The sequence below is a fragment of the Schizophyllum commune genome (genome assembly GCF_000143185.2).
Source record: "Schizophyllum commune H4-8 unplaced genomic scaffold SCHCOscaffold_1, whole genome shotgun sequence".
In the NCBI taxonomy this organism is placed as follows: domain Eukaryota; kingdom Fungi; phylum Basidiomycota; class Agaricomycetes; order Agaricales; family Schizophyllaceae; genus Schizophyllum; species Schizophyllum commune.
In genome coordinates, this window is record NW_026089538.1 from 2098576 (window position 1) to 2123299 (window position 24724).

A 24724-nucleotide genomic window follows, 5' to 3' on the forward strand; every position below is an offset into this window, starting at 1 on the left:
ACCCAGCATCGGTCTCCGTCGCTTGGCGCCTTTCAACTTGCTACGGACACTTACAACACTTGCGGATGGCTAGCACACTCGTACCTGCGCGCTGTTTGTTGTGGTTAATACCATTTTTCTTTGTCTCTTTTTTCTTATTATTGTGTTCCTTTCTTTCTGTCTGGCTATACGACGTCGTCTACGCTGTGGCGGGTGTTGCTGCTTGTGCTCACGTGGGCTGCCTGTGCCACATATGCGGCGGCGGCGCTCTGTCGACATAGTGATACGTTCCATAGCTATCGATACTGCGGACTTGTTGGCAATGTCATGGTTCTGTGTGCGTGTACAGACTGGCTGCAGTGGTAGATGTGCGAGTAGACGCTAAAATGCATAAGCTGACTGCCGTATCTCTTAAGTACCGTTCGTCGTCTTCACAGAGCTTTCATTGTGTTAAAGCTGGGGCAAAGGAAGTGGCAAAGTCGAACCGTGGGAACTAGAACGTGTGGCATTCTCACGCCACAGTGTCTTGCTCCTCGCCTTCACCGACGCCCACAATGTACTGCTAATTTGACGGACTCTGCCTGTGGTCGACTGCAGCTCCGCTGAGCATCTCGACGGCTCCCCGATGCTTGTGTCTTGACCATGCATGAGGCTTGCATGTTTGACGTCACCGACAACAACAAAGTGAAGGGCCTAGCCTGGGTTAAGCGCGTTGCTAGGATACCTCAGCGCCCCCTCCTCTAAGAAAACTACTACCTTAGGAAGGCAGCTCTATGGTCGCATATCTGACCACGGGTGGAAGGTATGGCTTGTTCAACGCATCGAACTAATGCTACGCACCATCTAGAGGACGTATACCAGATCATACGGAGAACAGCGCTCTCCTGGGCCCGCAGACCGGCCCTCTTCTTCCCGCCACTGAGCCACTGAGCCACTCGCTAACAGTCGCAAACAGTAAAATTTCCTTATACGAACGAGAGTAATCGAGGAGCAATCGAAGAGCAATCAAGGACGAGTCGTCCAGAAAGCTATAAAATGGGGGCCGTTGGGGGCTGGTTCTTCATTGCCCAAGCCCCCATCAACCCTCTGAACAGTTTCCCGTTGCCCGTTGAGCAGTAGAAGCCACCAAACCTCGAAGATGCCTCGCATCCGCCCTAACGAGGTATGCGGTGGATTTTCCTTTTTGGGTGACCTCGCCACTGACTTTCGTGGACATAGCGTTACACTCCCAATAACCTTCCGGTCTTCGTTGACACGATCTGTCAAGAATGCGGCGCTCAGGTGAAGAAGACGCGCGATCAGAATCGCCATAAACTTGGACACCTTCCCGACAAGTACAAGAACATCAAGTGGTGCGTATGGTTATATCGTAGGGTCCAATGCTTTCTGATATGTTTTTCAGTCGGCACCCGTGTACCTGGCCTGACTGTGGCAAACGATTTGCAGCCAAGTGCACTTTGCAGACGCATATTCGCGCGAAGCAGTGAGTTCACGCCACTCGTCCTTCTGTCAAACTGTTACTCATCTAACGATTTCACAGCACTGGCGAGACGCCGTATGTGTGCCCCAACGAGGATTGTGGTGAGGTGTTTCATGACGGTGCTGGCCTCTATCACCATCGCGAGCGCCACCACGACTACAAGTCGCCCAATGCTCGCGGTCCCCGAGCGAAGCCCACGAAGCCTGCGAAGGCCGTCGTGGAGAAGGCGCCCAAGGCTCAGCGTCCGGGGCATACCGCTGCGCCTACTATATCTCGCGACGTCGGGTACGCCGTGGCTGCCTCTACGGCGGTCTATCACACTGCCACTGCATCCACCTCCCGCAAGTCATCTCGTGTCCCCGAACTGTCTCCCTCGTCGTCCTTCTCCTCATTTGTCTCGCCGTCACCGTTCCCTCCGTCGCCTGTGGACAACTTGTTCGGCATCGATTTCTCTGATACCTCCTTCATCGACGAGCTTATGTCGTCGCAGTCCTCCGAGGTCGACGAGTCCCTGTTCTGGCCTCCTGTTCCTGCGCCCGAGCTTCCTCCTCTCGATGACTACACCTCGTACTCTGGCTACGAGGAGCCTCTCCACTATGGTGAACATCACTAAGTTCAAAGATCCAGACGGCACAAAGCAACCTGCTTCGAACGCCGCGACTGGCCTCTGCACTACCTTACTGACACGCTTATTCTCACCACGGAACTCGGGAAGACTGCCATATCATCGCTCCGTAGCATTGTTTGTAGACAATAGAATCGAACAAGGAATCTAGCAACTCGGAAGCTTCTACCTGTCTTTCTACATCACCGAGGCTGATCACACCGATACGCGAGTGCTACTGGACTCCATCATCAAGAAACATCGTCCCTTTCACAAGGTGATCGTCCTCTTCACCAAGGAGTCCGCCAAAATATTTCCTACCCTTCACCAGGGGATCCTCTCGTTCCCAACATAATTGACGAACTGGCCACCGTGCGTCTCCCTAGTTGCTTTGTCGACCTGCTCGAGAATGCTTTTGGCGCTTTCCTCAGGAGTGATAGGCGGCAATGTCTTGAGCGCCTCCACGACCTTGGGGTCCTTCCGCCCGTTCTTGAGGAGGTCGGTCTCGACGGTGCCGGGGTTGATAGGGAAGGCGACTGAGGGGTGGATGTGGTCAGTATTTTGTTGCGCAGTGGAGAGGGCAGAGCGTTCAAGGTGACAGGGCATTCATGGGGGGGGGGGGGCGGAATTGGCGTGCGCAATACTCACTCAGCTCAGGGAAATCGTGATGCAGCTTGCGCGTGATCCAGTTGAGGGCGGCCTTCGAGGTACCGTACGGGATGTTGTCGATGTCGAACAGGCTGCCGACCTCGACGCTGCCGACCATCGAGGTGACGGGGACGAACTTGGGGGCGGGGCTGGTCTTGAGGAGGGGCCAAACGGCCTGGAAGAGCACCAGGGGGCCGACGCTGTTGATCTGAGAGGGTGGTCAGCGTTGTGGCTTATTTCACCTTTACCCAAAGACGTGCCAGGCTGGCGCATGGCCGTCCTCATCCTCACCTCAAAATGCCTCACAAGCTCCTCCTTGGGCACCCCCAACATGTTCTCGATACACTCGCTGATGGCCGCGTTCGCGATGACCACGTCCAGGCGGCCAGCAACCCGCTTGATCTCCTCCGCGGCGGCGACGTTGCTCGCGCGGTCGGCGGAGATGAGTTTGATAGGGTAGACGCGGGTGGGGTGGGTGGCGGCGAGCGCCTGGAGGTCGGTGGCGCGGGCGGGGTCGCGGGCGCCGGCGAAGACGATGGTGTCCGGGCGGGCGGCGAGGAGGGTGACGAGGCTGAGGCCTAGCGACGGAGGTTAGGTGGGGGTGGATAGAGGGAAAGAGAATTTTTAGGGAGGGCGTACCGATGCCGCGGTTGGCGCCTGATACGAGGTAGACGGTGGGGGACATGTTGAGGCGGATTCTAAGGTTCACTTCGAAGGGAGGTGAGTAGCTTGATGTTGTGGTGATATGGAGGTTCGGTCTTTATATATTTGCATACTACCCGCCGGAGACTATCCGCTAACACCTCCAGAAAATGTGGCACAATCTCATGAAAGTGACCCCAATCCTAGGCGGCGTAGTCAGCAAGCCATTGACAGTGAGAGCATCGGGCCCAAAGGGGAAAACGGGAACGACGCAATAGGCAATGATATGTGGCACAGTCGCACTTCGTCCCCGAGAGAAACAACCCCCGATGCAGGTTGCACGCGCGCCCGCATCCCTCCTTGGTCGTCCTTACACAAGGACCGAGTCGGATACTACACGACAGGCAGGAAGTCCTGCAACGGAGCTGATCGAGCACTGAGGCTGCTGACATATGGCGAAGGACCGGGAATTACCAGATTAGAGAGCGAAGAGGGACCAAGTTTGAAGACGGTGGTAGGAGCGAGGTGGCGGTGAGAGATAGGGGAGTGCGTGCTTGAGAGGATGTGGCCGAAAGAGGAATGGCCGGGATGAGAGCTTGACGGGAACAACGAGGAGAGGCTTTGGATTCGAAGGACGTTATGCCCTATATCCGTCCTTCTTACCGAAAAGTCGAAAGACCGGAGAAGGTCCAAAGGCGGACTTGTTGATCATCGCAAGATGCAAGGAAAAATATAATGCAATGTACAGAACAAGAAGGGGTTCAGCCCCATCGACTATGCAGTGAATATCTTGTTTAGGCGGAGACCGACTTCCAAGATCCAGAGTTCTTCGTCCGCGCCGTCGCAGAGCGCCTTGTCCGCTTCTGCGAAGACGAGAGCGGATTGTGCTTTGTTGCGTGCGCTCAACGTGGGGTGCAGGATGACGAGGTCGTGTAGCTGGGGAAAATGTCAGCGGACAGGCGGCGTTGTTACGGGGGGATTGAAAGAGCACGAGTAGAGAAGAGGCATTGAAGGACTCACCTGCGTCAATATCTGAGTCGCCGAATAACCATCACGCATAACCTCCTTCACCTTGCTCTGCACGAGCTGAAACCCTCGCCGTTGCAACCCATCGACGTCCATCGCGTCCGACCCATCGACCTCAATCCCCACCGCACGCGCAAAGTTGTCAATCACACCATCTGGCACCACGCCAGCAATCTCCTGAATATCAACGGGCGTGATGGGTGTCGGAGGATCGGTCGACGAGGACAAGCGGGACGCGGACTGGAGGTAGGTGATGGCGCGGCGGAGGTCGCCGCCCGAGGTGGAGATGAGGGTGTCGATGACGGGCGGGGAGACGGCGACGTTTTCGTTCGTGGCGATGTAGGAGAGGCGGGCGGCGGCGCTGGAGGAGTCGAGGGGGGTGAAGCGGAACTTAGAGCAGCGGGAGGCGAGGGGTTCGATTATTCTGGGGGATGTGAGTGGTTTGTGGGTGTGAATTGTAGGGGAGGGAGGCGACTTACCGTGTCACGTAGTTGCAGACGAGGCAGAAGCGGGTGATGCGTGCGTGCGTCTCCATGATTCGACGGAGGGCGCCTTGAGCGTCTTGGGTCATGGAGTCTGCCTCGTCCAGGATGATGATCTTGTATGGGGGACATGGGTATTCCTTCCCATCTGAGGCGACCGCTTGGGCTCTTGGTGTTTGACGGGCAAAGTTCTTGACCTTCTCTCGAACGATGCTGATACCGCGTTCATCTGAAGCGTTGAGCTCGAGGACGCGGCTACGGAAGTTGTCTGGACTGCAAAAGAATGGGTACTAAGAAGCCTCGAATATGACTGGGATACGCACCCGAACAGTTGTCGTGACAGAGCGAGAATGGTAGATGTCTTTCCAGTCCCAGGAGGACCATAGAACAGCATGTGAGGGAGCTGGAACGATAGTTAGGACATGCTCTCCATCTCAATCAGCTAAGCACACATTTGTGGAGGTCAACGCCTTCTGCAGCACGCTAACAGTGTGCTCTTGCGCGGACACATCGTCGATGGTTTTTGGGCGGCTAATTACCAGTCAGCCACGATCACGGTGAAAACCCTCCCTACATACTATTTCTCTACCCATGGCTGCAGTGCTGGGTCCACCGTATGTCTTTGAGCGGTTGCTGCCTGCTGGTTCTGGCGGTTCTGGGGCTTGAAGAAGGAGGAAGCCATGGGTGTCGGTGCCAAGTGCCGTACGCGACGCGTCCGTCACGCGTGAGTTGTGTGACAGATCGCGTCTAACGCCAATTGCTGGCCGCCCTTTGCCTTCCACCACCCCGCATTCGCATGCATGGTCCCCTTATCGACATGTCGGCTACCAAATTGAATAAGGGTGCGTTGCAAACGGCAATGAATATATTCTTTCGCTCAGTAGATTGCAGATAATGGGACCGCCCCCACAGGCAAGAACGCGTCGACAGGTGCGTGGCGAGCGCCTAGGGCAGATAACGATGAATCTGACGCGTCGTAGATGGGGCTAAGGCCCAGTCCTTGGCGGAGCTGAAGAACGGCAAGGTCGTCTTCAAGCAGAAGCCCATGTCTCTTGAGCAGAACTCCGAGACGCTTCAAGGTGCGTCGTGCACAGGCCGTTCAACTCCCGGTACTGACCCCCATGCCAGAGATCATCGCATTCCGCGACATGCTCTCCGCACGCGCCGAAGCAAGCGAGCCTCCCCTCACCGAGATACCCGACGACCACAAGCCCGTCATCGCGAAGCTCTCCTTCGAGAGGTGCGCCTGCCCTTGCGTACAGAGCGTGCGATCCGTTCTCACTCATGACATAAACCCAGCGACAAGACCCTCACCGCCCTCTGCAAGCACATCCAGCATACCCTACTTCCCCCTCCCGACGATGAGGATGATGCGGACCCAACGACCTCTGACCTCGCGCGGCTGGTCCCGCTGTCCGCGATTGAGGCAGTGGTGAAGCGCGTCGCGTCACGTGTGAACTACGGTCTGGAAGCGCCCGATGGGTGCAAGCCGCCAGCCAGCGCTTGTGCGTGGCGCTGGGAGATCAGTCAGGACTACAAGGACTGGCTGCCCAAGAACATCCGCGAGAAGGCCGATGTGCGGAGGCAGGACCGATTACAGGTCAGTGCTTGACGTGTTCTTCTCGCAGACATTTGTTTACCCTCCTGATCAGGCCAAGAATGAGCTGCAGACGGTCTTCTCGGCACTACCCGCCGACGAGCAAGCCAGCATACTGCATCTCAAGAACGCCCCAAAACCTCACACACCCTCGGGCGACGTATCACCAGCGAAGCAAGCCGTCAAGGCTGAGGAAGATGCTGACGCTACCCCACGCCCGAGCGCATCACCCAGCAAAGCAGAATCGTCTGTCAGTCCCGTCCCTCTCATTCCATCACACATGTATTCACTTGCCACCAGTCATCCGCTAAGAAGCCTCCCGGGCGTCCGAAGGATCCCGCGAAAGCTGCAGAGAAAGCTGCGGAGAAAGAAGCCAAGGTAGGAGATAACACTAATTTATCAACATCTTGCTCACGCAGAGTAGGAGAAAGAAAGACAGGAGAAGAAGGCCGCGAAAGCTGAGCGGGAAGCCGCGAAGGTGAGCTTCACTTCTCCGATTCTACTTCCCCTTCGCTCACAGCATATCAGGAGCGAGAGAAGCAAGAGAAAGCGGCCGCGAAGGCCGAGCGCGAGCGCAAGCAAGCCGAGGCGCACGACAAGTCGCGTTCGCTGATGGCCAACTTCTTCTCCAAGAAGCCCGCTGCTGCGAAACCTCCCTTGAACAGCCAGCCTGAGGCGGGGAGCTCGCAGACGGACTTTGAGAAGACGTTCAAGCCGTTCTTAGTGAAGAAGGATACGACGCTGGCGCCTGTCAACTGGTTCTTGGAGCCGAAGCGGGCGAGGGGGACGGAGGATGATGTGATTGTCATCGACGAGGATGAGAGGGGGCATGAGCCGATGGAGGTCGATATTCCTCCGGTTTCGCAAGAAGAGCTTGAGAGGATGACGCCGAGAGGTATGCCTCCTGATTGACCCGATGATCAAGCAGCTCACTGTTCCCAGAACGCCTACAAGACTCACTGAAGCGGATGCCCGAGGCTCTCAACCCCTCTCTGCTGCCACGCGGCCGCCCTCGACCTCCGGGACCCAAGTCCTTCAGCCGAGTCTCTGTCCGGGACATCATGACCCGCATGAGCGAAGCCGAGGTCACCGACGACGCCCCCACCGTGCGTCGCCTGCGCGCCAAACTCCAGGACCGCTGCGCCATCCCCGCCAAGGTCCTCATCTTCCACACCGACTCGCGGCCGGGGTACTACGGCACCTGGACGCGCGCGTCGGACGTGATCGGCCCGCGCACGCCGCTCGCGCGCGACGCGAACCAGCACGACTACGGGTACGACAGCGGCGAGGAGTGGGAGGATGAGCCCGTGGAGGCGGACAACGTGGACGAGGACGACGAGGAGGGCGTCGATGAGGAAGAGGACTCGGACGCGGACAGCTGGCTGGTGGATGATGATGACGAGGAGGTCGAGCCGGGGACGCCGATTGATGAGCGGGAGGGGGAGGAGGAGGTGTTTGGGATCGAGTTCAGCAGCAACGCGGCGCATAAGAGGAAGGCGGAGGATACGAAGGTGGGCAAGGCGCCGAAGAAGAAGAAGATCATGCCGCTGGTGCCGTTTGCGAAGGGGCCGTTTTACGAGCAGGAGGTGGGCCACTGCGAGTATGAGCCGTTTGCGGCGTATCGGATACAATTGTTCAATGGTGGGTGGGATTCCTTACTTGTGCCTGGGCCTTGACTGATGGACTCTCAGACACCCCCTTCCCCGTCGACCCCTTCACCTACGTATCGACCGCGGTCGAGGACATGAAGAGGAGTAAGGCGCCCGCGCCAATGCCCGCCGTCTCAACAAGCAGCGGCCCCTTCCTCGTCCCGCCCCTCCCCGACCACGTCAAAGCTTCCGCTACCACCGCGCCTACCGCATCCTCGTCGAGTGCACCGCCTAAACCCTCCGCCCTTGCGCCAAAGAACCCCTTCCCGGACGCGCACCTCCCCTACCTGCTCGCGACGATCCAGACGATGCAGGCGAAGAGCGTGACGGCGCTCGTGGAGAAGATCCACGCGGACCTGCAGGAGCACAAGGTGCGGAAGAACGCGATTGAGGCGAAGATTAGGGAGGTGGCGGAGAAGTCGGCGCAGGGGAAGGTGTGGGTATTGAAGGCGGGGGTGGTGGGTAATGGGCAGGCGGTTGCGGTGTAGGCGGTGGAGGCGGTGGTGGAGATGATGCGAGAAGGGGTGGGGGAGACACGATTGTACATATGGATATCCTAGTATCTCTTGAATGCGTAATGTCGTTCTGCTCTCGCACTTTTGCTTCCTTTTGCCTTGTGATGGAAATGGGTGCTTGGACAAAGAAAACTATGAGTACGAATTCAGCTACAGGTACATAAGAGACGGAGAGAGGAAGACTAGAATACCGCGAACCAGTGACATCAGAATGGAAGGGATAATCATAAAGTAACCTCAAACCTAAGACCAAAGTTATGAGTATGCGAGACAACTGTTCACCATGAAATCGTATAGAGTACAAGGCATCCCAAAATCAAACGCATTTCTCAAGCAGGAGGAATTCCCGCCTCATTCTCCTTCGACATCCGCGCCGAGGCCGAGGGTCCCCTATGATGGTACGCATGCGCGCTATACTGCGCGTGCATCGGGCGCATGAAGCCGCCCTTGAGGCGCCCAAGCACCGCGCTGGCGATGATGAGGAAGGTAAGGACGCCGAAGCCAGACCAGGAGATGGCGACGATGGCGGTGAGGAGGCGGCAGCTGAAGAGGTACCAGCAGGAGTAGAGGTCGGTCCAGTGGGACTGGAGCGGGGGTTAGTGAGTGGGGGTTAGTGGGCGGGAGAGGAGGAAGAGGAGGAGGAGGGAGGGAAGGAAGGAAGGGAGTCAAGAGGAAAGCGGAGAGGGGATAGGTGGAGAAGCGACGTACGGTAGAGACGGCTGCGCCGACGAGCCAGAGGATCCAGAGGACGAAGAGGATACCGAGTTCATGGGCAAAGGACCTGCCAATGCCGGTGTCGATGCGACGCTCTAGGGTATGGAAGCTGGTGTCCTGTTAGCTGAAAATTCATCAGATGCCGAGAAGTGAGGCTTACGCATGCAGAGCCACCGGGAGCGTCAGAAGGCTTGTCGCCAGGAGCTCGGCAATGATACGGTCTACTCTAGGATCAGGTATTCATAGCCAGGAAGACCTTTGCGCCCGTACCATAGAACCCCCGCCGATAAACAGATTCGGTCCTGACGATGCGAGTGATGGTCAAGCCAATGAGGGTAACGGAAAGCATGCCCTACATGCTGAGTAAGTGTGAAGCACGGAAGAGGATGCAAGGGGGACTCACGAGCAATGTATAAAGCCCTTTACGGAGGGGAGAATGGTCGTAGTAGACCGGGGTGCCACAGTATCTGACGGTCGGTCCGTTGACGGGGTTGACGTTCACAGGGTATGACATGTTGGGAGCAAGTGCTCGCAATGCAGGTAGGAGGAGGGATGCGTGCGCAACTTGGAACGAGGCAGGCGCACGGTGAGGGTGAATATATACTAGCTTGGAGATTAGACAAAGTTTGCCAGGCGTCAGCCATGAGTCAGAGGCCTCCATGAGAAGGGAAGCAAGGGTAGGGTATATCCAGGTAGGTTATGAGGTCAAGGAGGATGGAGTGAGGCCGGGATTGAGGTGAGGGTGGCTTCCTCGCATTGCTCGCGAGGCAGATGATGGTCCACAAGGTTTAGGAAACTGTATGCTCCTATAGAACGAGGTTAGACACGACGTAAAGAGCGGGGAGACGTACGGTCATGGGCCCTGGGAAGAAGAGTTCGAGTATACACCCGATGAGCGTTCACATAACCCACGCCCAGGCCAAGTTCAAGTTGGGACCCAAGCCACGTGATCGTGTTAAAAGGGCACGTGCGGTGTTGGAGTTCTTCCAAGACGTCCCTTCGAAAAGCATCGGGCCGCGAACAAAGGTAGAGGAGTGACGCGCAGATGCCTGATCAATGCCATTATGAAGATGAGATGTAGGTTATGTACTGTCGATGGACTCTGGTGAGGGGGCACCGAGCAAAGACTTCGCCTCCTCCGGATGTGTCTGCACAAAGCGCTCGATCGCCATGTCCAAGCTCTTCTGGAAGTCGAGCGAGTAGCCACCAGTCTCCCATGCAACGCTCTCCAAGAAGGTGGCGAACTTCTGGAGGGGCTCGTGCAGCTCGGAGGGGTAAAAGGTCTCCTGCAACCGCAAGATACCCGCATACTCGACGAGCTTCTGCGCGGGTGCGGAGGGCGGCTCGTCCTTCTTGACTGGTCGGTTGCGATACGAAAGGATCTCCGCCTCTGACTTAGGTCTCCTGGTGACCGGGTCCTCGCCGTGCTCCTCCACCATGGCGCGGCTGTCGACGCGGCGGATGAGGTTCTCGAGCTCTTCGCGCTGCGTAGCGCTGAGGTCGCTCTCCTCCTCGGACTTGCCGGCGTCGTCGGCGAGACGCTTGCGCGCGACATCAGCTGCTTCCCGCTCGCGCAAGTGAACACCCTCGCGCGCAGCGATGGAGATGACACCAGCAATGATCTCGGCCACGCGCGTGCTCTCGTCGTTTGCGGGGATGGGGTACATGACGAGCCGAGGGTCGGCGTTCGAGTCAATGATACCAATGGTCGGTACGTGCTCGACAGCAAGTTCACGGATGGCGACAGCGTTCTGAATGGGGTTGAGGAGGACAACAAGATCAGGGAGGAGGTTATAGCGCTTGAAGTCGTCCGGGTTGAGCATGGAGAAGCGGTTCGTGAGCGTGCCGGGTAGCCAGCGGTCGGCAATATAATAGCCGTTCCCAGGGCCAAGTCGCTCAGCAGCCTTCTGTACGACGGGTCGGAGGTCGGGGCGCGTGCCGAGGAAGAGGATTTGGCCGCCGCGGTAGGCGACGGAGCGGGCGAACTGGGTCGCGCGGCGGAGGAGAGGGAGGGTGTGGTCGAGGTCAATGATGGTAATGCCGCCGCGGGTACCATATGCGTATGGCATAAAGTTGGGGTTCAGGCGGGACGTGGAGTGCCCGAAGTGCGCGCCCGCGGCGAGCAGGGCGGAGATGGTCGCCTCCTGCGGCGGACGATTCAGCGAGTCCCGCAATCGCCACTTGCTATCCTCGGTCAGGACGGGTCCCTGCTTGTCAAAGACATTTTCTGCGCGAGTCAGGGGATGCTAGTGCATGCAAAGACGCCACTTACTGAGCTGCGAGACGTATGCCCGGTCGTACTGCAGCTGCGTCCAGTCTGCCTCGGTCTTGAGCGGTGGATGCTGAGACGCTAGCTGCACACCGCGCTTAAAGACCGTACTCGCTACCCTGGACGACGATGGGACCCGTGAGCGCAACATTCTCCGTCCTCGCTGTTCACAACGGAGGCCCGGCGGCGACGTGAAGTCCGGGTCGGTCACGCGGAGTGTGGGAATGTGATCGGGATGCATCAAAAAAGTTCTACTTCTTATGCTGACCTAAGCGAGCGCTCGATTTTCCTCACCTCCATCTCCCCCCACCCTTTTCACCCTCTCCTTCTCCCAAAAAATGTCTGCGGAGGACTTGTTCGAAGGCGCCGTCGGTATCGACCTCGGCACCACCTACTCGTACGTACCAGATCTGTCCCGATAGTCCCCTCTGCTCACTGTCTGCAGCTGTGTCGGTGTTTGGCAGAACGACCGCGTCGAGATCATTGCTAACGACCGTGAGTGGCGCCATACGGCACCCAGATCATAGGACTTACAACCGATCCAGAGGGGAACCGCACGACGCCCTCATATGTTGCCTTCTCGGCTGACGAGCGTTTGATCGGCGATGCCGCGAAAAACCAGGCCGCGATGAACCCGCGCAACACCGTCTTCGACGCCAAGCGCCTCATCGGCCGCAGATATGAGTGAGTAGAGCCCATCGACGCGTCCGATTATCTGACGCGCCACCAGCGACCCGGATGTCAAGAAGGTACATACAACTCGCTTCGGGCGATCATTCCCCACCTAATGATTTTTAGGACATGACCCACTGGCCGTTCGAGGTCATCGAGAAGGATGGCTCCCCCTTGATCAAGGTCTCCTACCTCGGCGAGGACAAGACCTTCTCTCCCCAGGAGATCTCGTCTATGGTCCTCACCAAGATGAAGGAGATCTCTGAGGCCAAGCTCGGCAAGACCGTCAAGAAGGCGGTTGTCACGTAAGTCGACGTGTTGACAAAGTCAGGGTTTGATGCTAAGCAAATTTCTAGCGTCCCCGCCTACTTCAATGACTCGCAGCGTCTGGCGACCAAGGACGCCGGTGCGATCGCCGGTCTTGACGTCCTCCGTATCATCAACGAGCCGACCGCCGCCGCCATCGCCTACGGTCTTGACCGTCAGTCGAAGTCGGAGAAGAACGTCCTCATCTTCGATCTCGGTGGTGGTACTTTCGATGTCTCGCTCCTGAACATCTCTGGTGGTGTCTTCGCCGTCAAGGCGACTGCCGGTGACACCCACTTGGGTGGTGAGGACTTCGACAACACGCTCCTCGAGCACTTCAAGAACGAGTTCAAGCGCAAGACGAAGCTCGACATCTCTGACGACGCCCGTGCCCTCCGCCGTCTCCGCTCTGCATGCGAGCGTGCCAAGCGCACCCTCTCTAGCGTGACGCAGACCACCGTCGAGGTTGACTCACTCTACCAGGTATGTTAGACGGGCTTGTGATATCTTTTAGGTTTCTAACGCTGCGCAGGGTGAGGACTTCTCTGCCAACATCACCCGTGCTCGTTTCGAGGACATCAACGCCGCGCTCTTCAAGTCGACCTTGGAGCCGGTTGAGAAGGTCCTCAAGGACGCCAAGATGAAGAGCGACAAGGTTGACGATATTGTCCTCGTCGGTGGCTCCACCCGTATCCCGAAGATTCAGGCCCTCGTGTCCGAGTACTTCGGTGGTCGCCAGCTCAACAAGTCCATCAACCCCGATGAGGCCGTCGCCTACGGTGCCGCCGTCCAGGCCGCTGTCCTCACTGGTCAGACCTCTGAGCAGACCAAGGACCTCCTCCTTCTCGATGTCGCGCCCCTCTCCCTCGGTGTCGCCATGCAGGGTGACGTCTTCGGTGTCGTTGTGCCGCGCAACACCCCCATCCCGACCAACAAGTCGCGGACATTCACCACCGTCGAGGACAATCAGACCACCGTCACCTTCCCGGTGTACGAGGGTGAGCGCACCCAGTGCCGCGACAACCGTCTGCTTGGCGAGTTCGAGCTTACTGGTATCCCGCCGATGCCCCGTGGCCAAGCCGAGCTCGTCACCACCTTCGAGGTTGACGCCAACGGCTTGTTGAAGGTCTCCGCCATGGACCGCGCCTCCGGCCGCAAGGCCTCCATCTCCATCACCAACTCCGTCGGCCGCCTCTCGTCTGCCGAGATCGACCAGATGATCAAGGACGCCGAGCAGTACAAGCTCGCCGACAAGGAGTTCTCCGCACGGCACGAGGCCAAGTCCGACCTTGAGGCGTACATCCACCAGGTCGAGAGCACGATCACCAGCCCGGAGATCGGCATGAAGCTCAAGCGCGGAGCGAAGGCGCAGGTCGAGGCCGAGCTCGCGCGCGCGATGGAGAAGCTCGAGATCGAGGACTCGACGGCGGACGAGCTGAAGAAGGCGCAGCTCGGCATCAAGCGTGCGCTCCAAAAAGCGACTGCGGGCATCCGATGAGCGGGCTCGTGTGTGCGCCAGGGCCTGCCCCGTCCTGGGTATCGCCCGTCATGACGGTGTGGGCTGGGAGGTTGGAGGCCGCCAGGGCCTAGAGGCGCGATAGTCTGTCGTCGCATGCCCCCTCCTGCTGAAGTGCTGCAATATTTACCGCTTTTGCTCTCACTGTTGTACACGTGTACTCCTACTGTACGCCATTCTTGTCCATACAACCAATCATCTATTCTCTCTGTACTCATTTTGCGGTGTGAGGCTCGATTGTGGTGCGTCGAGTGACGCAGTCGGTGAGAGAGCATTGCAAGCAATCGCAAGAATCGCTGAGATTAGATATTCTCGAGTTCCTTTCTCTGTAGCCTTTTCGTACGCGTCTGGCTGTAGCCACAAGTGAAGTCCTGGGAAATTGGGATTTAAGATAGTCAGAGGGTGCTTCCGAGAAACAGTTTGATGCACACCGCCGGGGGCTGGTCAAGAGAACGGACGGAAGCTGTTCCCGGATGAGTTGGATGGTCTGAGTTTTGGGTAGTAGTATGCGAAGACAGGGTATAACATAACAGACGAATACAGAAGAAAGAACACCGTCATGCAGTCGCCCCTCGGGTGCCCGCCAAACTCCATAGCTCATTAGCGTAGCTGACGTCGTCCCGCTCAATTTCGACAGGGTAGATGTCCTCGTCGAAGTGAGAGCCTGTGTGCGTTTGCGTAAGGGTGCGAAAATCGGGCAACCAAGATGTACTTACGGACGAGCATCTTCAGAACGCGATGGTCGTCGTCTAACAACGGCTCGAAGCCAAGACCGCGGAAGAGTTGTAGACGCAGGCTATATTGGGGTTGAGTCAGAGCAAGAATTATCAAAGGAGACAGAGAGATGCGTACACAGACGAGTCAACATCTTCCAGATGTTGCGATACTTGGTCAAGCTCATTCAAGCTTGCCAGTTTCTTCCTCCAGAGTGCGAGTGAAGCCTGCGTCGCCATTTGCTTGTCGTCCAGATCGCTCGTCGCCTTCTGCAGATTAATACGCGCGTCCTCGAGCTCGTTCATAGCTGCGGCGTGTGCCTCGGCCGTAGGAAGTGACGCTGGGCGGGTCGCCGACTTGCGAGCTTGTTCCAATAGTTTCGCTTGGGCTGGTGGCAACATTAGAGGCACGCACGCGGTAGAGTATGAGGATGAGTTTACCTTTGTATTTGGCTGTCGCCTCTTCGAGTTCTTGTCTCCTTTTCTCTTCCTTCTCGGCGAGTAGAGTGTCTGCCGTTTCTATCGTATTACATTCATCAGAGCCGTCGATGAGACCGGTCATCTCCCGGAGGTAAGCTCTGTGATCAGGGACATGAGAAGGAGTATTCAGGCTCTTTCAATGCAAGAAACTTACACTGCAGTCTTCAGGTCTATCGTTGACATGTTCCTTGTACGCAGAGGATGCGTCTACGGGAGTCCAGCAAGTTCGCGATGAGAGTTGAACGCGAGAAGTCATCCCACGTGATTTGTGACAACTGCCTCGGTCCGGCCCGTGCCGGGCCCTGATGACCGCACGGGTACGCAAAAGGCAATGACGCCGGACAGTGACAGGGGCGTGCGCGTACCCCACGAGTCACGACGCCGCAGCGAACAGGCTCTCTTCCCGGACCATCACATGAAGTCAGCTGTCTGGGCCTTTGCCGCGCTCGCGGTCTCCTCTGTCGTCGCCTTCCCTGCTGAGCAGGTCGTGCTCGGCGGCGGTGGCGCGCTCGGCAGCGCTGAATCTTATGCTACTCAGTTCCTCTCCGACGCCAAGAAGGCCATACTGAGCGGCAAGAAGAACTTGGACAAGTGGGCGCACGATGGAAAGGAGTTCATCAAGCAGGATGGAATGCTCTGTGCGTATCTGTCGTCGTCACGTCGGTTGCATTCTAATCGGGATCACAGACGAGCTTATCTCGCACCCTGCCTTTGGCGAGCACCAGCTTCGTATTACTGAGCCTGACCTGTGCGATGCTTCTGTTAAGCAGTACTCTGGATACCTCGACATTGCGACTGACAAGCACTTGTTCTTCTGGTACGTCTCATAAGCGCCATGATGCCGACCGTGGCTGATATTAGATAGGTTCTTCGAGTCGCGTGGGAGCCCCAAAGACGATCCGGTCTTGCTCTGGCTCAACGGCGGTCCTGGATGCAGCTCTTCTACAGGTCTCTTGTTCGAGCTTGGACCCTGCCGTGTCGCTGAGGAGGGATTGAACACCACCTGGAATCCTCATTCATGGACCGAGCGGGCCAACGTCATCTTCCTCGGTAGGTTACTTTTCGGTTCGTTGACCTGCGAGAGACTGACAATGTTGCAGACCAGCCAGTTGACGTCGGCTTTTCCTTCGCGGAGGAGGGCACGTCCGTCAACACGTCGCCCGTGTCCGCTCAGGATGTCTACGCATTCCTCGAGCTCTTCATGGACAGGTTCCCCGAATACTCGAAGCAACCCTTCCACGTCGCTGCCGAGAGTTACGGTGGCCACTACGGACCCAACATCGGCTCCGTCATCCATAAGGAGAACAAGGCTGTTGCCGCGTCGGGCACTTCTGACTTGAAGATCATCAACTTCCAGTCGCTGATCCTCGCCAACGGTCTTACGAACCCCAAGATCCAGATGGGCGCGGTTGCTGACTATGCCTGCGACGGTCCCTATCCTGTCTACGACGACCCCGAGGGTGCTCAGTGCCAGGCGCTGCGCTCGAGGATTCCGACCTGCCAGCGTCTGATGCAGTCTTGCTACGACTTCGACTCCCGCTTCACTTGTGTTCCTGCTGGCTTGTACTGCAACGCGCAGCTGTTCGGTCCTCTCATGCGTATGCATCCGTCTTTTCTGTGATTCCTCTGCTGTGCTAATGACTTATGCAGAGACTGGCCGTAACCCTTACGACGTCCGCCGCTCGTGCGACCGCTCCAAGGACGGCGACCTTTGCTACAAGGAGATGCAGTACATCGACATCTGGATGAACCAGCCCAAGGTCAAGGCCGCTCTCGGTGTCAACCCCGCACGCAACTTCCAGTCGTGCAACATGGAGGTCAACCAGGCCTTCGCGATGCAGGGCGACGGCGCGCACAACAGCGCCGCGCTCCTTCCCGACCTCGTCAACGATGGCATCCGCCTCCTCGTCTACGCCGGTAACGCTGGTACGTCCCTCCAATGGCGCCACCAAATTTGCGCTAATCGGCATGACAGACATGATGTGCAACTACATGGGCAACGAACGTTGGGTTGAGGTCCTCGAGTCCGACTTCGAGGATGAGTTCCAGAAGGCCAAGTCCATCCCCTGGATTGACTCGACGACGGGCCGCCTGGCTGGTGAGGTCCGTAGCGCTGGTGGAGGCGGCTTCACGGCTGGCAACGTAACGTTCGTGAACGTTCATGAGGCGGGGTGAGTGTCTGGTTCTTTCGCGTTTGGGCTTGCTCTGATTTCCCATAGTCATATGGTTCCGTTCGACCAGCCTGAGGCGGCGCTTGTACGTGTCGTGCTTGACTGCTAATTCAACCGCTTGCTGACCTTCTCCAAGGACCTCATAACGAGGTGGCTCAAGAACGCGCCGCTTTCGTGAGCGCTGCCTGACGTTGCTGGCGTAGATGTCTTGGATACGATACACGAGGACTTGGATGCACCACCTCTCATCACTCGCGCATTGTCTGTGTATTTCTAATAATATTGGTTACCAGAAAGCTTGGGGGTCGGATCGTCCCTTTCCTCTGGGCTCGGAGTTCACGGTGCAGGTGCGTTCTCGTCTCGCTCCGTTTCTCCACCGTGCAGGCGCAAGCGAGTACCGATGGGCCTATGCGTCTCATGCGTACCACCGTGGGCACCCTCGCAAGAGTGGTTTGTCCAGCATACTGCCACCGACGCGTTCTGCATCACCCCCCAATTGTTAAGCGCCCGCCCCAACCTGCTAGCCGACGCCCTAACTCCGTTCTGGGCGATGCGTTGTCCGTAGATGGCAAGGATCGTCGCTAGGGAGGCCCGAGTTCATCATGACCATCGAGAAGAACATCATGGTTATCCGAAAGAGCACAAGCGAACACATAGCCTTCCGGCGATGTCATCTCACCACGGTGATTTCACAGTGAGAGGATCGACAGAGCACATGGATGATTCGCAGGTCCAGCTATCAGCGCGGTGAGTATTGACCGGTATACTCGAGGCCACGTTCGATATTTTGCTTCCGCTTTGAAGCAACTGGAAGGGTGGGTGTTAAACAGGAGGGATAGATCGCTAGCTTTTCCTCTGGCAAGCGCCGCTCTTGCTTTCAAGCTCGTCCTGCGGCTCTTGAAGGACGATGGGAACGATCTCCAGAGGCGAGTCCGACGTCAGTTCATTATGTCGCCACGCTTGTCGCTAACGCCCGATCAAGGCAAGTTCGAACAAGCGCTTGATGCAGCAGTGATATGCGCGTCAACCGTTGCTCTCTGCTGCTTCAAGTGCACAAGGCGCAGCCTTGGCGTGCCTTGCTTCCATTTCTCCGCCAGTTTCCCCAGTGTTTCCAGTTTTCCGGTATAAAAGCCCTCGACATGGCATGGTCCTTCGTCTCCTCATACACGCCTTCTTTCCCGGTTTCTGAGCCTCCTTCGCTTCCTCGAGCCCCTTAGCTGTTCAGAAACCCTTTGCTTCATAAAATCCCCCAATCCATAAATTCCCTTCGCTTTCTAAACCCTTCTTTCCATTATACATTCCTTCCATCGCTAGAATGGCTCGCTTTTCATTCATCCTTGCTACCCTCTGCCTGGCGCTTCGCGTCAGCGCCGGCCCCGTCATCGAGGAGCGCCAGCTGGACGCGATCCCCCAGGAGGCAAAGAAGCTCGCGGTTGACGATGCCACGAACCGTATTGTGGTCTTCGACGACGCGGACAAGTACCTTGGCTTCATCGAGCCTGGCACGATCGCTGCTCCCGTGTCCCGCCGCGATGGTGGCGCTTGCAGCGCGCTCAGCGCGGACGATGCGCAGAAGTGTGAGTCGGGTGATTGGTTTGTCATTCGCTGGGTGGCTGATCAGTATCGATAGTGCCCGGCTGGGAGAAGCTCAAGGCGGACGCGATCTCCAGGTGGGGCGACGGTGACTGGAACATCGTCACTAACGATCCGGATGTGCGTTCGATTTCTTCGTTCTCATCTTCTATCCTCGATACTGATGCGGTCCACCTTGCTCTTCTTTGCAGTACCCCGACTCGCCTGCGTCCGTGTGCGCTCAGGACGCCGGCCCCGTGACCGTGAATGGCACGCCGTCTTGCAAGTCGTCGACGCAGACCCTCGACACGACCGTGACTGGGACGAACGGCACCGCGACCGTCAGCCAGGTCACTGGCACGTCGTATTCGGCGCAGCAGACTGTCACTCGTGAGTTCGCGCTAGCTGCTTTCGGGTGCTGATGCTGACGATCATCAGAATCCTCCTCGCTCTCGGTTGGCGAGACCGTGACGGTCAAGGTGGGCATTCCGGAGGTCGCGGACGTGACGTCGGCGACGACGCTGGAGAGCTCGTTCACGAACACACTGGCGACGACGTGAGTGGTCTTTTGCGCTTCCTGAGTGAGGGAGCTGAAGGGCATTGGACAGCACGACCTCGGAGTCGAACCAGCAGACGACGCAGACGGTCGCCATCGCCGTCCCCGACGGCAAGACGTGCAAGATCTCGGTAAGTGTTATAAACGACTGGCTCCCGTTTCGCACAGTAGCTGATCTGGCGATCAGTTCAAGCAGACGTCGTGTACGACCTCGGGCTCCGGTCAGGTGCCCTTCACCGCGACCGGTTGGGTCTGGTTCGAGTACAAGGATCGCACCCAGGGCCACTACAAGTGGGCCCTCCAGATGGATGGCGCCCTGTCCGCCGAGGAGCGCTCCTCGTACATGAAGTTCGACACCGTCGTCGCCACTGACACCAAGGGCGAGTACTCGGCGAACTGCTAAGCGTGCGGTCGTGGCTCCCGAGCGGTCGTAAAACATAAAGTCTCCCCTTGCCAGGCTCACCAATGAATGCGTCTCTGTACTATCTATTGTATGGATTGTCCTAAATATTGTGCTGGTTGTTTGGTTCTATAAATGTTGGTTCTGCCAACGATGTTTGTGCGAGACGGTCCCGAGGCCCAAGCAGACAACGATGAGATAGTTCTTATCAGGTCTTGCGAAATAGCGTACAAGGAAGCGTTCTACGCGACGGTCTGATCAGCTACTGGCCATCGCTGCCCATGACTCGTACTCCGGCGACTGCGCCTCTGAGAGAAGCACCGTAAATTGTCCTGCCAGAGAATTCCATCAAAATTCCATCCTCTGACAAGAGATTTACGAAGGATATACTCACCGTATCCAGCCCCATGGAAGCTCAGATTCGCGCTCGCGCTCCCAGGCGTCTGCGGCGAGGTATACGAGACCGCGTACGCCATGGTCGTCGACGTGTCCGCGGGCGAGAACGAGAGCACGTCGTCGACGCAGCCCGCGCAGACGAAGGTGAGGCTGGCGTGTGTGGCGTTGATGTAGGTGCCTGAGGAGATGGGGGAAAGGGTAACGCTCGCGTTGGAGTAGGGAGGTGGTTGAGCGTATTGGCTGGGTGGCAATGTAAGTAAGGTTCGGTGGGGGCGAAGAGAAGGGAAAGAAAGGGAGAAAAATAGAGGTAAAGGAACAACGTACGAGGCCTTACGGAAGGAAGACATAACGCTTCCAGCGTTCGCCCAGGCGGCGAGTAACAGTGGGCCAACCATGTGCTCTGCACCAGCAAGTCAGTAACGCCTTCCAACATGCCGAGCAGTATGCAGCCTACCGCCGAATGACACGCCCGCCCAGCCTGCCGTGCCATTGAGTGGGACGACCTGCAGACTTCAGGTGAGCAAGTCCAGTACATGAACGAGCATCGATGACCGACCAGCTGCCCAATGAATTCTGTGGTGATCGTCTCCGGAAGCGCAATACCAAACTGATAGCCAAGGCCCGAGTCCGAAAACGCCTGAAAATCGATTCCAGTGTTAGGGTCCGTGAATGCCACGGTGGTGTCCTGGGCAGCAGCTGCAGCCAGCGAGACCAGAGCAGCGGCACCAAGAAGCGAAGGCCTTCGATACATTGCAGTGCCAAGAGGGCGAATGGCGGGGAGAAAGTAGGTTGGTTGATCCCATGGCGAGCTCTAGCGCCCACTTTACATAGTCTCGAGGCGTGAGTGTATAGGCACACCGAGGAGCGTCAAGCTTAGGTGAGTGCAACGTGGATAGCTTCTGTTGTATGCGAGGGACGAATGAGCATTCGAGGATTGGTGCAACGGATAAATCCGACGTTCAGTTGAGCGCCAGGTTCTTGCAAGATTTCGCCGCAGGAGAGCACGAGACAGAGCAAGCGTGAGGTATAGGTATATAAGAAACCTCCGACGGAGAGCCGAGCGAGGAGGCGTACTCGACATACTTCGATTGCAAGACGTCCATGAGGGACGGAAGCGAGTTGAATTATCTGTGGCTGTGTCCGAGGCATTCACTGGGCTTGCTGATACGCAAGAAGGACAAACTGACAGCTTGGCGTATAAGAGGATGGAGCCAGCTAGAGATACCGACTTTGCCTTTGCACACCATCCTCGACCAGCCCCAACCCCCTTGTACGGTGAAATGAAGAAACTTGAACTTCAAGTTGTGGGTCCACATAGGAGGTGGCGGTGCACGGAAAACATAGAGTCCGCGTGGGTGTTGCTGTTGCTACCAACTCTCGTTGCTTGGTTGCCTCGGCTGCGGCTTCCCCACTGTCACACCTAAATTCATAGGCAGCACGCCTACCACGCTCTCTTCCCCCGACATCCTCTACGGCACCCGCAAAGCAACCAAATAATATCTTATTCCATCACATATTGGCAAAATGCGCGCCTCCGCACTTTCTATCCTCTCCCTGGCTACTCTCTGCGCGGCGGCAGGCCACGAAGACTCGGCGGTCCGCCGGCACCACCATGCGCGTAACGCGGTTGGGCGGGACGAGCACGACGCGCGCAACGAGGGCCAGCAGCTGTCGAAGCGTACGGATGGGCAGTTCACGTACTACGCGGCGGGCATGGGTGCCTGTGGCCAGATGAACCAGGCTTCTGACTTTGTGCGTGCCTTGTGCGGTCTAAAACTGTGGATGTGGGACTGACCTTCTTCCCCAGATCGTCGCACTTAACCAGGGGGTAAGTAGCGGCGTGGGGATTCGCATTATTCGAAGATGCTCATGGGTCCATAGATGTGGGATGGCGGCGCACATTGCTTCAAGATGATCACCATCACCGTCAATGGCAAGTCCACGCAGGCGCAGATTGTGGACGAGGTGCGTTTCCCGAGATCTGAGAGGATTGCACATTCTGACCAGTCTCCAGTGCCCTGGGTGCGAATATGGCGGCCTCGATTTCTCCCAAGGCCTCTTCGAGTACTTCTCGAGCACCGATGCAGGTGTTCTGCACGGCTCTTGGGAGTACGGCGACGGCGCGCCCGCGACCACGAGCGAAGCCCCTCCGCCGCCTACGACCACCTCGACCTGGCAGGAGCCGTCCACTACCTGGACCCCGACCTCGACCTGGACGCCGGAGACGACGTCCACGTGGAGCTCGACCAGCGAGTGGAGCAGCTCCTCCAGCAGCAGCTCCAGCGAGTCGAGCAGCTCGTCGTCCTCGTCAAGCAGCAGCGCGGAGCCCACCTCGTCCAGCGCGTCCTCGACCGCGTCGTCCTCCGCGGCCTCCGCGTCCGCTACGGCCACCTCAGGCGGCACGATCGAGCAGATGAACCTCCTCGTTCTCCAGCTGGGCGGTGTCGTCGTGCAGGCTGCCGAGTCCGACTGAGGTGCAGCGCCGCTGCTATAGAGGAGCCATCCTTGGACTTCACCCGCGCGGAATGTGGGATACGGACGATTGAAGATACCCGGTAGATATGCAGGTCGGTCTTTATATGGTGTGCCTGTCCTTTAAATCATGTCGATGCCATGTTGTTGCTCTGCATCTGTTCGACTGCCTCGGTGACTCGGCTTCGTCCCCAAACCAGCCCTCCTTTTTTCCCTCGAGCCTCCGGCGCCCATTTACGCCCGGCTGCCTCCTCGACGGCGTGCCTGGTGTCAGAGTGCGGGCGGCGGCGTTGGGCCGGCCGGGGTCCGTCCGGTGTATGAGTCCTCGATCAGCCCTCGGCGATTGTGCTTGGCATTCGTCCCTTTTGCTCTCGTCCCTCGCCGTCGCTTGTTGCTAGGACATCGTGCGGGGTGTTTTCGCCTCGTCATCCTTCCTCTCTTTTGCCTTCGACCCTCATTTGCTCGAGACTTTCGTTTGCTTGACCAGAGCGAACGTCCAGCAGCAAGATCATGCTGCAGTCCTTACTTCCCCTGCTCGTCCTCGGTCTCCCCCTTGGCGCTAGCGCGCACGAAAGGGGCCAGAATGCAAAACGGCATAGCGACCTGGCGAAACGCGCGCCTGGGGACGTGCAACGGTTCTCGAAGCGCGCCAGCAATGCACGGATGACTTACTATGAGGTCGGTCTGTGAGTAGGCGCGCCGAGTGTTTGCTGGCGGCTTGCTGATTACCGACCTTGGCGATCAGAGGTGCTTGCGGGATTGTGAATGTCCCGAGTGATTTTGTGCGTGTATCTCGAAGCTGAAGTGAAGTATATTGTGCTGACTGGATGTGTGTGCGAAGATCGTCGCGGTTAGCGCTGATGTGAGTGCTGGTACTGGGAGATGGGGGCCGGCGTTTGCTAACCTGCGTACTAGGAATGGGACGCTGGCCTCACGCATGGCTACCCGTCCGATGTCTGCTTCAAGCCCATCACTATTGAGTACAACGGCGTCACCGCGCAGGCGACTGTCACCGACCGTGTGCGTCTCCCTGCTTCTCTTTGCCTTACTGTCATGATTGACCGCTTCCTTACCTGTCCTCTATCAGTGCGAAAGCTGTCCCCCCTTTTCTGGCATCGACCTGTCGTACGATCTATTCAAGGTCTTCGCGCCCAACCCCGAGGAAACTGGCATGATCTACGCGAACTGGTGGTACAACGACGGGAGCGGCGGCAATGGTGGCGGCGCTACGTCGACTTCGACCAGCGAGACGAGCACCTGGACGCCCCCGCCCGAGACGTCGACCAGTGAGACGAGCTCGTGGACCCCGCCACCTCCGGAGACGACCTCGTCCTCGGCCTCCTCGAGCGAGTGGACCTCATCGGAGTCGACGACCAAGAAGCATCACTCTTCCAGCTCAAGCTCTTCGGAGGTGGAGTCGACGTCGGCGACGGCGACGAGCACGGCGGCTCCGGCGGCGACGTCGTTCGTGGCTGGGAAGAACAATGTGGTGGATAGTTTGCGGCAGGTCGTGCTGGATATGGGCGGGATTGTGGTGGCTGCGGCGGGTGCGCAGGCGTGAGCCTCTCACTGTCGATCTGGGCAATAATTGTCGATCCGGGCGAGCCCCTGAATGTTCATCTACTAACCTACTTATTGGGCTTTGGGTGTACATGGTCTGGTATGCCTGCGTCGGCACCTAAACGTACGTACTGCTGTTGTACTACTATACCCTCGGGCCGCTCCGCCCTGAATCTGGTGGCGGTTTACTTAACTATTGCGGTTATTGCCTGACCCTGTTGATTAGTTTTATTCGCAGCGTCTAGCTCTGAGGCTCCCTGTCCGATCATGAGATGGCGTTGAAGATGTGGCAGTATGGTTTGTGG

At 57.7% G+C, this 24724-nt stretch overlaps 13 protein-coding genes across 13 annotated transcripts; 7 read left to right on the forward strand and 6 right to left on the reverse strand.

Annotated features, from left to right (window-relative positions):
- Positions 1–1117: 1117 nt before the first annotated feature.
- On the forward strand, positions 1118–2072 carry SCHCODRAFT_02485675 (uncharacterized protein; the record flags this gene model as incomplete). The annotated part of the gene is made up of 4 exons (XM_003035916.1): positions 1118–1141; positions 1198–1331; positions 1382–1462; positions 1520–2072. 4 exons carry the CDS (start codon positions 1118–1120, stop codon positions 2070–2072), a joined length of 792 nt encoding a protein of 263 aa, XP_003035962.1.
- A 105-nt stretch (positions 2073–2177) lies between these two features.
- Positions 2178–3623, reverse strand: SCHCODRAFT_02606447 (NAD(P)-binding protein). The gene is made up of 4 exons (XM_003035090.3): positions 3351–3623; positions 3003–3289; positions 2712–2919; positions 2178–2599 (listed from the first exon to the last, which is right to left on the reverse strand). The coding sequence occupies exons 1-4, from the start codon at positions 3394–3396 to the stop codon at positions 2388–2390; spliced, it is 753 nt and encodes a 250-aa protein (XP_003035136.1). The 5' UTR covers positions 3397–3623; the 3' UTR covers positions 2178–2387.
- A 409-nt stretch (positions 3624–4032) lies between these two features.
- On the reverse strand, positions 4033–5564 carry SCHCODRAFT_02682841 (P-loop containing nucleoside triphosphate hydrolase protein). Its single transcript, XM_003035089.2, has 6 exons — positions 5440–5564; positions 5314–5392; positions 5185–5264; positions 4859–5134; positions 4374–4803; positions 4033–4289 (listed from the first exon to the last, which is right to left on the reverse strand). The coding sequence occupies exons 1-6, from the start codon at positions 5541–5543 to the stop codon at positions 4128–4130; spliced, it is 1131 nt and encodes a 376-aa protein (XP_003035135.1). The 5' UTR covers positions 5544–5564; the 3' UTR covers positions 4033–4127.
- Positions 5565–5678: 114 nt separating this feature from the next.
- On the forward strand, positions 5679–8595 carry SCHCODRAFT_02483416 (uncharacterized protein; the record flags this gene model as incomplete). Its single annotated transcript, XM_050342826.1, has 10 exons — positions 5679–5703; positions 5842–5940; positions 5990–6101; positions 6161–6461; positions 6514–6708; positions 6759–6836; positions 6883–6936; positions 6987–7353; positions 7401–8099; positions 8150–8595. The coding sequence occupies 10 exons, from the start codon at positions 5679–5681 to the stop codon at positions 8593–8595; spliced, it is 2376 nt and encodes a 791-aa protein (XP_050202895.1).
- Positions 8596–8740: 145 nt separating this feature from the next.
- Positions 8741–10132, reverse strand: SCHCODRAFT_02606453 (uncharacterized protein). The gene is made up of 5 exons (XM_003035088.3): positions 9740–10132; positions 9607–9688; positions 9497–9557; positions 9331–9445; positions 8741–9206 (listed from the first exon to the last, which is right to left on the reverse strand). Exons 1-5 carry the CDS (start codon positions 9995–9997, stop codon positions 8952–8954), a joined length of 771 nt encoding a protein of 256 aa, XP_003035134.1. The 5' UTR covers positions 9998–10132; the 3' UTR covers positions 8741–8951.
- A 286-nt stretch (positions 10133–10418) lies between these two features.
- Positions 10419–11756, reverse strand: SCHCODRAFT_02482873 (ribosomal protein S2; the record flags this gene model as incomplete). Its single annotated transcript, XM_003035087.2, has 2 exons — positions 10419–11563; positions 11609–11756. The coding sequence occupies 2 exons, from the start codon at positions 11754–11756 to the stop codon at positions 10419–10421; spliced, it is 1293 nt and encodes a 430-aa protein (XP_003035133.1).
- Positions 11757–11877: 121 nt separating this feature from the next.
- SCHCODRAFT_02606458 (heat shock protein 70) lies at positions 11878–14316 on the forward strand. The gene is made up of 7 exons (XM_003035914.2): positions 11878–12002; positions 12051–12100; positions 12151–12289; positions 12336–12354; positions 12404–12582; positions 12634–13066; positions 13116–14316. Exons 1-7 carry the CDS (start codon positions 11944–11946, stop codon positions 14079–14081), a joined length of 1845 nt encoding a protein of 614 aa, XP_003035960.1. The 5' UTR covers positions 11878–11943; the 3' UTR covers positions 14082–14316.
- Positions 14317–14537: 221 nt separating this feature from the next.
- Positions 14538–15539, reverse strand: SCHCODRAFT_02525133 (uncharacterized protein). The gene is made up of 5 exons (XM_003035086.2): positions 15447–15539; positions 15254–15390; positions 14952–15201; positions 14816–14895; positions 14538–14763 (listed from the first exon to the last, which is right to left on the reverse strand). The coding sequence occupies exons 1-5, from the start codon at positions 15473–15475 to the stop codon at positions 14657–14659; spliced, it is 603 nt and encodes a 200-aa protein (XP_003035132.1). The 5' UTR covers positions 15476–15539; the 3' UTR covers positions 14538–14656.
- A 379-nt stretch (positions 15540–15918) lies between these two features.
- Positions 15919–17641, forward strand: SCHCODRAFT_02485498 (peptidase S10, serine carboxypeptidase; the record flags this gene model as incomplete). The annotated part of the gene is made up of 7 exons (XM_003035913.1): positions 15919–16109; positions 16158–16342; positions 16393–16890; positions 16943–17218; positions 17268–17463; positions 17512–17548; positions 17600–17641. The coding sequence occupies 7 exons, from the start codon at positions 15919–15921 to the stop codon at positions 17639–17641; spliced, it is 1425 nt and encodes a 474-aa protein (XP_003035959.1).
- Positions 17642–18542: 901 nt separating this feature from the next.
- Positions 18543–20155, forward strand: SCHCODRAFT_02606470 (uncharacterized protein). The gene is made up of 6 exons (XM_003035912.2): positions 18543–19040; positions 19094–19176; positions 19248–19425; positions 19474–19591; positions 19644–19722; positions 19779–20155. The coding sequence occupies exons 1-6, from the start codon at positions 18779–18781 to the stop codon at positions 19992–19994; spliced, it is 936 nt and encodes a 311-aa protein (XP_003035958.1). The 5' UTR covers positions 18543–18778; the 3' UTR covers positions 19995–20155.
- SCHCODRAFT_02023525 (CBD9-like protein) lies at positions 20140–21242 on the reverse strand. Its single transcript, XM_003035085.2, has 5 exons — positions 20944–21242; positions 20842–20890; positions 20712–20787; positions 20386–20627; positions 20140–20323 (listed from the first exon to the last, which is right to left on the reverse strand). The coding sequence occupies exons 1-5, from the start codon at positions 21136–21138 to the stop codon at positions 20250–20252; spliced, it is 636 nt and encodes a 211-aa protein (XP_003035131.1). The 5' UTR covers positions 21139–21242; the 3' UTR covers positions 20140–20249.
- A 374-nt stretch (positions 21243–21616) lies between these two features.
- On the forward strand, positions 21617–23016 carry SCHCODRAFT_02606475 (uncharacterized protein). The gene is made up of 4 exons (XM_003035911.2): positions 21617–22139; positions 22195–22215; positions 22269–22352; positions 22402–23016. The coding sequence occupies exons 1-4, from the start codon at positions 21912–21914 to the stop codon at positions 22858–22860; spliced, it is 792 nt and encodes a 263-aa protein (XP_003035957.2). The 5' UTR covers positions 21617–21911; the 3' UTR covers positions 22861–23016.
- A 188-nt stretch (positions 23017–23204) lies between these two features.
- Positions 23205–24670, forward strand: SCHCODRAFT_02606480 (uncharacterized protein). Its single transcript, XM_003035910.2, has 5 exons — positions 23205–23545; positions 23605–23641; positions 23701–23721; positions 23775–23879; positions 23947–24670. Exons 1-5 carry the CDS (start codon positions 23370–23372, stop codon positions 24418–24420), a joined length of 813 nt encoding a protein of 270 aa, XP_003035956.1. The 5' UTR covers positions 23205–23369; the 3' UTR covers positions 24421–24670.
- Positions 24671–24724: the final 54 nt, after the last annotated feature.

Excerpts from the sequence above, each read along its gene's own strand:
- SCHCODRAFT_02606447 (XM_003035090.3), bottom strand. The coding sequence starts at position 3,396 with ATGTCCCCCACCGTCTACCTCGTATCAGGCGCCAACCGCGGCATCG. Across the intron at positions 3,290-3,350 it reads AGGCGCCAACCGCGGCATCG|GCCTCAGCCTCGTCACCCTC; the intron begins GTACGCCCTCCC and ends CTCCGTCGCTAG. Across the intron at positions 2,920-3,002 it reads AGCTTGTGAGGCATTTTGAG|ATCAACAGCGTCGGCCCCCT; the intron begins GTGAGGATGAGG and ends CCACCCTCTCAG.
- SCHCODRAFT_02682841 (XM_003035089.2), bottom strand. The coding sequence starts at position 5,543 with ATGGCTTCCTCCTTCTTCAAGCCCCAGAACCGCCAGAACCAGCAGGCA. Across the intron at positions 5,265-5,313 it reads AGGCGTTGACCTCCACAAAT|CTCCCTCACATGCTGTTCTA; the intron begins GTGTGCTTAGCT and ends CTATCGTTCCAG. Across the intron at positions 4,804-4,858 it reads GTCTGCAACTACGTGACACG|AATAATCGAACCCCTCGCCT; the intron begins GTAAGTCGCCTC and ends CACATCCCCCAG.
- SCHCODRAFT_02606453 (XM_003035088.3), bottom strand. The coding sequence starts at position 9,997 with ATGGAGGCCTCTGACTCATGGCTGACGCCTGGCAAACTTTGTCTAATC. Across the intron at positions 9,689-9,739 it reads AAGGGCTTTATACATTGCTC|GGCATGCTTTCCGTTACCCT; the intron begins GTGAGTCCCCCT and ends CTCAGCATGTAG. Across the intron at positions 9,446-9,496 it reads CTCCCGGTGGCTCTGCATGC|CTTCCATACCCTAGAGCGTC; the intron begins GTAAGCCTCACT and ends ACAGGACACCAG.
- SCHCODRAFT_02606458 (XM_003035914.2), top strand. The coding sequence starts at position 11,944 with ATGTCTGCGGAGGACTTGTTCGAAGGCGCCGTCGGTATCGACCTCGGC. Across the intron at positions 12,101-12,150 it reads CGAGATCATTGCTAACGACC|AGGGGAACCGCACGACGCCC; the intron begins GTGAGTGGCGCC and ends CAACCGATCCAG. Across the intron at positions 13,067-13,115 it reads AGGTTGACTCACTCTACCAG|GGTGAGGACTTCTCTGCCAA; the intron begins GTATGTTAGACG and ends AACGCTGCGCAG.
- SCHCODRAFT_02525133 (XM_003035086.2), bottom strand. The coding sequence starts at position 15,475 with ATGTCAACGATAGACCTGAAGACTGCAGT. Across the intron at positions 15,391-15,446 it reads ATAGACCTGAAGACTGCAGT|AGCTTACCTCCGGGAGATGA; the intron begins GTAAGTTTCTTG and ends CCCTGATCACAG. Across the intron at positions 14,896-14,951 it reads GAAGATGTTGACTCGTCTGT|CCTGCGTCTACAACTCTTCC; the intron begins GTACGCATCTCT and ends ACCCCAATATAG.
- SCHCODRAFT_02606470 (XM_003035912.2), top strand. The coding sequence starts at position 18,779 with ATGGCTCGCTTTTCATTCATCCTTGCTACCCTCTGCCTGGCGCTTCGC. Across the intron at positions 19,177-19,247 it reads TCGTCACTAACGATCCGGAT|TACCCCGACTCGCCTGCGTC; the intron begins GTGCGTTCGATT and ends TCTTCTTTGCAG. Across the intron at positions 19,426-19,473 it reads GGCGCAGCAGACTGTCACTC|AATCCTCCTCGCTCTCGGTT; the intron begins GTGAGTTCGCGC and ends GACGATCATCAG.
- SCHCODRAFT_02023525 (XM_003035085.2), bottom strand. The coding sequence starts at position 21,138 with ATGTATCGAAGGCCTTCGCTTCTTGGTGCCGCTGCTCTGGTCTCGCTG. Across the intron at positions 20,891-20,943 it reads CAGAATTCATTGGGCAGCTG|GTCGTCCCACTCAATGGCAC; the intron begins GTCGGTCATCGA and ends TGAAGTCTGCAG. Across the intron at positions 20,788-20,841 it reads GGCGGGCGTGTCATTCGGCG|AGCACATGGTTGGCCCACTG; the intron begins GTAGGCTGCATA and ends TTGCTGGTGCAG.
- SCHCODRAFT_02606475 (XM_003035911.2), top strand. The coding sequence starts at position 21,912 with ATGCGCGCCTCCGCACTTTCTATCCTCTCCCTGGCTACTCTCTGCGCG. Across the intron at positions 22,140-22,194 it reads TGAACCAGGCTTCTGACTTT|ATCGTCGCACTTAACCAGGG; the intron begins GTGCGTGCCTTG and ends CTTCTTCCCCAG. Across the intron at positions 22,353-22,401 it reads AGGCGCAGATTGTGGACGAG|TGCCCTGGGTGCGAATATGG; the intron begins GTGCGTTTCCCG and ends ACCAGTCTCCAG.
- SCHCODRAFT_02606480 (XM_003035910.2), top strand. The coding sequence starts at position 23,370 with ATGCTGCAGTCCTTACTTCCCCTGCTCGTCCTCGGTCTCCCCCTTGGC. Across the intron at positions 23,546-23,604 it reads ACTTACTATGAGGTCGGTCT|AGGTGCTTGCGGGATTGTGA; the intron begins GTGAGTAGGCGC and ends CTTGGCGATCAG. Across the intron at positions 23,642-23,700 it reads TGAATGTCCCGAGTGATTTT|ATCGTCGCGGTTAGCGCTGA; the intron begins GTGCGTGTATCT and ends GTGTGTGCGAAG.